Source organism: Panthera leo, chromosome A1, assembly GCF_018350215.1.
Source record: "Panthera leo isolate Ple1 chromosome A1, P.leo_Ple1_pat1.1, whole genome shotgun sequence".
Classification (NCBI taxonomy): domain Eukaryota; kingdom Metazoa; phylum Chordata; class Mammalia; order Carnivora; family Felidae; genus Panthera; species Panthera leo.
In genome coordinates, this window is record NC_056679.1 from 81,077,438 (window position 1) to 81,087,142 (window position 9,705).

At 48.0% G+C, this 9,705-nt stretch overlaps 1 protein-coding gene across 2 annotated transcripts in view; it reads left to right on the forward strand.

Annotated features, from left to right (window-relative positions):
• Window positions 1-9,177, forward strand: part of LOC122215277 (sperm acrosome-associated protein 7-like) — a 27,996-nt gene extending 18,819 nt beyond the window's left edge. For both annotated transcript variants that reach the window (XM_042930347.1, XM_042930354.1), the window contains exons 6-7: window positions 6,960-7,037; window positions 9,006-9,177. In XM_042930347.1, the coding sequence (XP_042786281.1) occupies window positions 6,960-7,037; window positions 9,006-9,022 (95 nt within the window). In that variant the 3' untranslated portion in view covers window positions 9,023-9,177. The remainder of the gene's footprint in view (window positions 1-6,959; window positions 7,038-9,005) is intronic.
• Window positions 9,178-9,705: the final 528 nt, after the last annotated feature.

Here is a 9,705-nt window from a genome sequence, read left to right on the forward strand (position 1 = left end):
GCCTTAAGCTGTGGGGTCATTGGGACAATTAAATTGGTTGAAAAGGTAAGAACTTGGGGCAGATCTTGATTCATAAGAAGTGTTAGGCGTTATTACTAGACTTTCTGTGTTTTAGTAAGATTCAGTGCGATACAGGGAAATTCATCCTTTCTAGAGTCATGTAACCATCACCACAAATGACATACAGAAGAGGTCCATTACCAGAAAATTCCACGCTGCTTCCACAGAGCCCTAATATACTGACCTGTGTCCTGTTTCTGTAATTTTCCCCCTTCCGGAATGTCATACACTACAAAGACCATGTAGACCTTTGAGTGTAGCTTCCTCAACTAGCACAACGCATTTGAGACGCATGCATGTTTGCCCGTAATTATTCGGTTCCCCTCCCTGCAGCCCCTGCTGGCTTACTCACTCACCAGCTGAATGAGCTTGGGAATTACAAATAAAGCCACTGGAGATATTCCCATACAAGGTTTTGGGTGAATAAAAATGTTCCTTTAGTTTAGGTAAACAGCTAAAGGTATGGCAGCTATATTTTACTGTATAAGAAACTGTCAATGGGGGGCACCTGTGTGGCTCAGTGGGTTGAGCGTCTGACTTCAGCTCAGGTCATGATCTCAGGGTTCGTGGGTTCGAGCCCCGTGTCGGGCTCTGTGCTGACAGCTCAGAGCCTGGAGCCTGCTTTGGATTCTGTGTCTCTCTGTCTGCCCCTCCCCCGCTTGCACTCTGTCTCTCTCTCTCTCTCTCAAATATAAGTAAAAACATTAAAAAATTTTAAAGAAGAAAGAAGGAAAGAAACTGTCAGCAGAAGTTGCATCCCTGCTAGCAGAATTGGAGCGACCCTGGGTCCTCCTCAACACCTGAGATTTTCTGTCTCCAGGCCGCTCTAGCAGACGCACAAGAGTCTCACTGTGGCATGGGTTTGCACTTCCCTAGTGACTGGTAATCCCGAGCATATTTTCCTGTCTTTATTTGCCATCTGAAGATCTCCTTTGGTCTAGTGCCCATTTTCCTTAGTCTGTTTTCTTACTGTTGAGTTTTGAGATGTGTTTACACATTCTGGATACAAGTCCTCTGTCACGTGTGTGATCCGAAAGATTGCCTGCCAGTCTGTGGCTTGCTTTTCATTTGCATACCAGTGTCTTTCAGAGATCAGAAGTTCTTAACATTGGTCAAATCCAATTTATCAAGTTTCGTTTTCAGTGTCAAATAAGAAATCTTTGCCTCATTTAAAGTCACAAACATTTTCCACGTTCTCTTCCGGAAGTTTTAAAATTGTAGATTTTACTTTAGGGCTGTGATCCATTTTGAGTTAAGTTGTGTATATGGTGTAAGATAAGGATTCTTTTGTTTTGGTTTGATTTCTTGCATATTGATGTCCGGTGCCAACACCATTTTTTGCAAAAACTCCTCTTTCTCTGTTGAATTGCCCGTGCACATAGTTGACAATCAACTAGTCATTTGTGAGCCTGTTTCTGGCCTCTTACTTTGTTCCACGGACTTAAGATCTACTCTTTTTCAGGTGTCACATTGTCTTGGCTACAGTACGTTGATACCAAGATTTGAAATCAGGTAGTGTCCTCCCGCTTTGTTCGGATTTTCAGAATCAACTTGGTTATTCTGGTTTCTCTGCCTTCCCTTATACATTTTAAAAGTGGCTTGTTAATTTCCGCAGCCCATTCTGTTGGGACTTTGGCTGGAATTGCTATGAGTCTATACATCAGTTTGTCAGGCACCGACTTCTTAACCGTATTCAGTCTTGCCCTCTTTGGAGGACTCTGTGTATGTAGGTCCTCTTTGGTTTCTCTCACCAGAGTTTTGTAGTGTTCAGCATAAAGACTTTGCATATGTCTTATTACATTTATGCATAAGTATCTCATAATTCTTGATGTGATCATAAATGATACTGTTTTTTAAATTTCAACCCCCGGTTAGTCATTTCCAGTGTATAGAAATGTGATTGTTTTGTACAAGACTCTGTAACCTTCCCCCTTGCTCAGCTCACTCTTGTGTTCCAGAAGCTTTCCTGTAGATTATTTAGGATTTACTGCTTACTGAATCATATCATCTGTGAATAGATTTTTTTTCCTTTCCAATACATACACCTTTTATTCATTTTTCTTGCCTTACCCCACTAGTTCCAGTACAGTGTTGGAGGTTAAATACGAGTGGTCAGAACGGGTGCCCTTTCATAAATTAGGTGTATCTAATTGCAAGCATAGAGGACTTTTTTGGTAAAAAGTCAGATAGCAAATATTTTAGTCTAAGAGCAATATGGCCCCTGTTGCAACTACTTAACTAGAAGCAGCCAGAGACCACACATAAAAGAACAGGTGTGGCTATATTCCAACAAAACTTTATTTACTAAAACCAGTGCTGATCCATACTTGGCCTGTAAGCCACGTTTACCAACCCCTCGTCTACTGAAATGATCGGTTGGTTTCTGTTCATATGGCGAATTACATGTCTTCATTTCTTTTTTTTATTTAATTTTTTTTTAACGTTTATTTATTTTTGAGACAGAGAGAGACAGAGCATGAATGGGGGAGGGTCAGAGAGAGGGAGACACAGAATCTAAAACAGGCTCCAGGCTCTGAGCTGTCAGCACAGAGCCCGACGTGGGGCTCGAACTCAGAGACTGTGAGATCATGACCTGAGCCAAAGTCGACCGCTTAACCGACTGAGCCACCCAGGCGCCCCTACATGTCTTGATTTCTGAGTGTTGAACCAGGCCTGTATTTCTGAGATAAACCCGTGATACAGTTTCCTTTTTTATATCCTTTGGATTCAATTTGCCAAAATTTAGTTAAGAATTTTTGCATTTATGTTCATGAATGATGTTGGCCTATAGTTTTTTCTACTCGATGCTTTTGTCTAGCTTTGGTTTCAAGGTACTAATGGCCTCACAGAATGAATTGGGAAGTACTCCGTTTCCTTCGGTTTTCTAGATCTGTCTGTATGAAATAAATATTACTTCTACATAAAATGTCCGATAGGATTTACCAATGAAGACATTAGGTCCTGTAATTTCTTTGTGGGAAGGTTTTTAAGTACGCATTTTATTTCTTCTGTAGATAAAGGGCTGTTTAGTGTATCTGTATGTTCTTTGGTGAGCTTTGGTGGTTTGTGTCTTTAGAGGAATTTTCCCATTTCATCTAAATAGCGGTCTCTCAATGCCCTTTTTAATGTCTGCAGGAACCATGGGGCTGTCATTTCTCTCACTCTTGATATCAGTAATTTGTGCCTTTTTTTAAATCCCTGGTGGTCTGATCAGTAGTTTATCAATCTTATTAATCTGTCCAGAGAACCAGGCTTTTGGTTTCATTTTTCCATGTTGTTTTTCTATTTTTTTTATCAGAGTGATTTTTTTTCTTTTAATTTTCTTTTTTTTCACTGTGAATTTTGAGGTTTTTCTCTCCTTTTTTTAATGACTTGTTAATGTGAATACTTAGGTCGTAGACTTGAGGCTAACTCTCTTTTTTATTGTGAATGTTTAGTTCCTTTTAATTCTACTTTAATCCCACCCTACAAATTTCAATATGCTGTGTTTTTATTTTTGTCCGTTCAAAATGCCTTATAAACTCACCTTTTAAATCTATTCTTTGAGCCGTGGGCCATTTAGAAATGTGCCATTTCATTTTCAAATATTTGGAGACTTTTCCAACACCATTGTGTTACCGATTTATGATTTATTTCTGTTTTGGTCAGAAACACACAGTGTATGACTTAGATCTTTTTAACGCATTTTTAAAAACTTTAAATATGGCCCAGAATACAGCGTTCTTTAGCAAGCACTCCCATGTGTGCCTGAAAAGAACGTGTACATGTTGTTGATTTGCGGAGTCACAACAATTATAAATGTCAATTAGATCAAGTAGCTGAACTACCTTGTTCAGGTCTCCTACACCCTTATTGAGTTCCTGTCTCCCCATTTACTCGACTATTAAGAGAGCAGAATTTAAGTCTCAGACGATCACCGTGGATGTGCTCACCATGCCTTTCGGCTCGACCAGTGTTCATTTCACGCCCTTCGAAGCTCTTTCATTGCACTTCATCCGTATGCATAAAAATGTGGAATTGTTCTATCTTCTGGATGAATTACTGCTTTAACAGTAAGAAATGACCCTCTTTATTCCTGGCGATATTCTCTGTTTTTGTCTAATATTTAAATAGCCACTCTAGCTTTCTTTTGATCAGTGTTCGCATGGCTGATCTTTTTATTTTATTTTTTACCTCCTTGTGCTTTATATTTAAGGTGGAATTTTGTAGACAGTGCATAGCTGTGTTTTTATGTAATTTGACACTGTGCTTCTTGAACATTTGCGATACGGTGTTACGATAAATTTTGATATCCTTGCCCTCTAATTCTACCTATAGAGTCATTTCTGGGCCAGTTTTGATTGGTTGACTCTGGTCATTATAGGTCATATTTCATTGGTTATTCTCATACCTGCTCATTCTTGTTTGGATGCCAAGTATGAATCTCACTTTCTTGGATGTTGGATATTCTATTTTTAGAAAATATTAGCAAGCCTTGCTCTTGAACCCACTTAAATAACTTTGAGGTTCACTTTTAAGCTTTGTTAAGACCAAGCAGCCCTTACCCCAAAGGCTAGTATTCCCCGATACCGAGGCAGTAAAACTCTACCCGATGCCTGTGTATAATGAGGCTCTTTACGTTTACCAGCGAAGACGCCAACTTTTTCTGGCCTGTGTGAGCTCTGGAGATTGTTCTGCCACCTTTTTGGGTGGCTCTTGTTCCACGCTAAGGCTTCCTGTGGCTTCTCACTGACCCCTACTCAGCTGGAGACAGGGCCACCCTCTGCAGTGTCCGAGTTCCCTCACCTCTGCTGCTCTGGCCTCCCCAGCCCCTCCCCTCCTGGTGACACCACAGGTCTCTGCCTACATCCTCCCTCATCACACAGGACCAGAAACACTCCAGGCAGGAACCAGAGGCTCATGGGAGCCCCTTGGCAGTCCCTCCTCAGGGGTCACTGTCCCTTGTTGCCCATTGTCTGATGAATGGGAAATCATTGTTTCATATAATTTTTCTAGTTTTTTTTTTTTTTTTTTTTTATTAAATCGGGAGGATAAATCTGGTCCTTGTTACTCCCATATTTTCCAGGCGTGAAAGTTCAAATAGCGGGCTCTCACATATAGGAAAACCCCTGCATTTCAACTCTGGTCAAAGCTTCAGGGTACCCTAGAAGGAGCAGAAGCCAGGGGCCCTGCCTCCCAGGTGCTTTCCCAGCTGGACCACGTGCCACCTCAGTGACCTCAATGCTGTGTGTCCCTGGGGTCTCATCCACAACTGGAAAGTAAACATTTCCCACAAGCCTCATCAGTGCATTGATGTTCAGGTGGAACCACACCTACACAGTCCGTGTAAATGTCACCATAGCACGTGAAGTCCTAACTAAAGATCGTAGTCCAGAAATGAGCATTTTGAGATGCACATGTTTTATACTTATTAATGAATTATGTGTTTCCCTAAAATTCATCAGCCTGAATTATCCACCAAAATTTCCTAAGCAATTTCCTCTAAAAAACATAAATGTGGTTTTAAATATTGAGCGAGAGTATGATGTTGGCAACAATCTCCGTCACCAGAAGGACACAGAGGCAGATGGCAATTGTGGCCTCCAGGAGGAAGCTGGAAACAAGGCACCAACTATTGGAAATGGCCTTACTTTCCACAGTTTTTTTTATTTTTTTCAGATTTTCGAATTCTACCATGGGCTTATAATACTTATAAAAATATGAATTTGTTACCTTAAAATAACTTTGAGGAATGTTTTAAAAGCCAGAAGCACTGGGGCGCCTGCGTGGCTCAGTCGGTTGAGCGTCCGACTTCAGCTCAGGTCATGATCTCACGTTTCGTGGGTTCAAGCCCTGCGTCGGGCTCTGTGCTGACAGCTCAGAGCCTGGAGCCTGCTTCTGATTCTGTGTCTCCCTCTCTCTCTGCCCCTTCCCCACTCATACTCTGTCTCTCTCTCTCTCTCAAAAATAAATAAACATTTAAAAAAAAAAAAAAAAAAGCCAGAAGCACCTTGAAGGATCTGCCAAGAACCTCTCTCTCTTGTTGCTGGAACAGCCAGCCCCCTGTGTGCTATCCAGAACGTCCAAAAATGCCCCACGACCCAAAGCACCACTCCTGACCTCTGGAATGTGCCTGGACTTCAGGCTCTGTTCCAGCCTGCGTGCCGCGCGGGACACGGATAATTTTATGCCCTAATCAGTGATTCGCGGCTGGCCTTCGCTGTAACAAAAGATTCGTCCTCTTGCTCGGTGAATACCTGCTGAGCACGGGCTGGGAGGCTCCAGGCGAATGAGGGGCTGCGCTTTTATAAGCCCACAGAGCAGCCGGCCACCAGGCAGGACCCGCGTGGTGGACAGATGGGCTGGCTTGAATGTTTTCCTTGCGTCTTCCTGCTGCACTCAAGTGGAGTTTCGGGAAACCTTCAGGATGGCAGTGTCCTTGTTATGCTTGGAGAGCGGGGCAGCCAGGAAGGAGAAGGGGGAGAGCGCCCGGGCAGTGGCAAAGGCCACACCCCCGGGGAAGGGAGCCTCGTGGGCGGGCCGTGTGGGCCTCTCCCCCCCCCCCCCCGACCCGCGCCGTGAACCCACACTGCCCTCTCTGCAGCGGTGAGATGGGCCCCGCGATTCTGGGGTAAGGGCGGTTCCGGGATGGGGCGTGAGATGTCATAAAATACGCGTCCGAGGGACCGGGAGCATCACCTGAAGGACGCAGGCTGGGGCGGCAGCATGAGGAGGAAGCCGCAGGGCCGTGTCTGTGACCGCCCGGGGCCGCACAGGCCGCAGCTCTGGCTCGGGGGCAGGCCGCCCTCACCTGCGAACTGGTGTCCCCAGAGCTGTCGTTCTGAGGCTAGAAAGGTGTTTGGAATCGTGACTTAACCCTTGACCAAATCCTGATCATTGTACTTATTTTTTCCCCACAGGAAAGAATTTAAAAAATGATCAATATAAAAAAACATCAGTTCTGGACAAAATCCTTCAAAACATTGGAAAATCTTCAGGTAAGTGGAATAATAGATAAGTGGGTCCTTGTGCTGGGATGCCACCCCCGCCGTGGAGAGAAGTAAACCGTCTGCTCCAGGGGACAGCTCTCTGGAGGGGCAGGTGACTCAGTCCCTGGGCAGACTGGCAGGGACCCCCACGGGTTTCCTGTGTTGTCAGTGCGGGACTCCTGGCCCATTGAGTCCAAATTCCATGAGTCCTGGGCCACGTGTGGGTGTCCCCTCCCTTCGCAGCTGTCCCTGGGACCTGTGGGCCCACCACTACATACCACAGGACCAGGCCCACAAGGTCCCCAAGACTCCCACCCGGGGAGTCCCACACCTTTGAGCGCCCCCGCCCTCTGCCCTCCCCACTCCTCCCACCCCTGCCCTTTCAGACAACTTCCTAATTACTGAAGTTGGTCCACGAATTTCCCCTGGTGGCTTCTGCCCGGGCCCTGCGCTTCTTCCTGGAACTTTCCAGAACACTCCTGAGCCTCTTCTCCAGGCCAGTCCTCCTCCTGGCCTCCCAGCCTCTCCCAGGTAGACTCTGTAGTCCCGTAGACAGTTCAAATCAGCACCTCCTGCGTTCTTTCTACCACACACCATTAGTTGGGTCCTCGTAGAGCCAAGTGCAGGACCAAACACTTACACCTGGCCACCTTCATTCGCCTCCATCAGTGCTCACTGGGCACCTACTACGGGCCCACACCCTTCTCAGTTCTGGGGACTGAGCACCGTGGACACGGACCCCTGCCCTCGAGGCGCCCGCATTCCAGGGGAAGGTTAGATCGCCCTCCGCTCCTGCCTGCTGGGACACTTCTGGGTCCAGCATCTTGTGGTCAGCCGCTCCTTCAAACACCCCTCCCCCAACCCGTCATCCTCTTGCGGCCAGCCTGCTATCTTGTCCTTTGTTTAAATGCCCAGCAGGGTGGAGCCACAGACGGGTCACTAGAGACCTCGCATTGTGTGACTGGTCACCAAGCAGCCAGGAGCCACTCTGTGCGGGGCCAGAGCCAGCCCTGGGGCCCCGAAATTGCAGGCCCCCCACGGTCTGCACCTCCCCCCAGTGGGACAGCCCAGTGCAGTCGGGGGTTGAAAGGGGGGTGAGCGGTTGCCCTGCCCGCCACAAACTTACCGACCGGTACTGACATCCAGCCACTTTCTGCTGCTTTAGTCAGATGTCAGGGAGACTTTGCCAAATCCCCAGTCCCCGGGCCCTGAGAGTTCTGTCGTTGAGAACAGGAACATCCCTATGGCTCCAGTGTCTGAGGCAGGACCTTTCCACATTGCACGTCCTGCACGTTGGTCCTGGGCCTGCCTGTCTGGGGGATGGGCGGCGGGCACTCCTCTGGTGCCAGGGCTGGGGGCCCAGCAGTGCGTGCACGGGAGGGACCGAGGTCCTTGACCTCCCAGAGCCTGACATCACAGGACTGCGTCCACAGGGGGTGCCCCCGAGGGGAGGGGACACCCCCAGCCCAGCCCAGTAGTGTTCAGAGGGGCCCCCACCGGGTTTGGAGGCAGAAGGCTGTGGCAGTGAGGCATTAAAGGGTGCGGCCTGGCCCCCACCCGGTCCTACCTCCGCCACCGCCTCCCCACAGCTCCTCCCCTCTCTGCATCCTGGCCTGGGCTCCCCAAGATCCTGCCAGGGCTCTCCCCACCTGGCCCACTGCCACCCTCACCCAAACCCACACCTTCCCCTTCTCCCTCATGCAAACAGTGCCTCCGAGTTTGCCCTGACCTCTTGGGGCTTTGGCTTGCCCCCTGTTGCCTCTGCACCCTTGCAAGCCCGTTTCCCCCCACCCAGGACTCTCTCTTCCTGCGGTTCCTTCCAGCCCCACAGCACCTGTGACTGCTGCCCACAGACTGGGGACACTGGAGGCTGGCTTCACGCCTGTAGTCCTGCACCAGTGGGACAGTCCAGGAGGGTCTGAGCCACAGGATGAGCAGGGCGCCTAGAATTTCTCAAGAAACTCTCTCTCCAAACAGGGAGCTCTTCCCAGTAAGTGGAAGAGGAGGGTGAAGCTCCGAGGAGACGCAGAGGATGGTCAGCAAGGCCACCCGCCCCGAGGGAGCCCCCTCAGCAGGAAACTCCAGACTTCGTGAGACCCCACAGCCCCACCCTCAGGAATAAAGAGCATATATGTGCACATACTGTTAACCACTCTGTGCGAGGAAGTGTGTTTTATTCATGAGTCTCAAGTAGAGCTTATTTGTTTAAATGTTAAGGTTGAGGGTATGTGGGTTTCCTTTTGTTTTTTTAATAAACAGAAATTACTGAGTCTGAGAAAGGAAAGGCTTGAGAGGCTCCTGTTTTCTAACAGGATAAGGCTTGAGGACGCTTAGCTTCTGAGCGTTATGTCCATGAAGAACCAGAGTCACCTGCTGCCCCCCTCCCGTGGCAGCGCCCTGCAGAGTGCACACACATGTACACAAAACACACACGGAACTTCTCCGCATCAGAATGTGTACCGAGCACGGGAACACGCAGGTTGGGTCCCTGTGGTGCAGACGGTGAGCGTGAGCTCCAGGGGGCGTCTGACCCACCTACGGCATGTTCGGGGCTGACCAGAACATTTCTCTGAGCAGGTTTTCCTACCCGGACCCACTCTGTGGACAGGTTACGCCTCTGCTTGATCCATGGGGTGAGGCTGGGAAAAGTTACTCGGGACAGGGTGTGGCTGCCTCC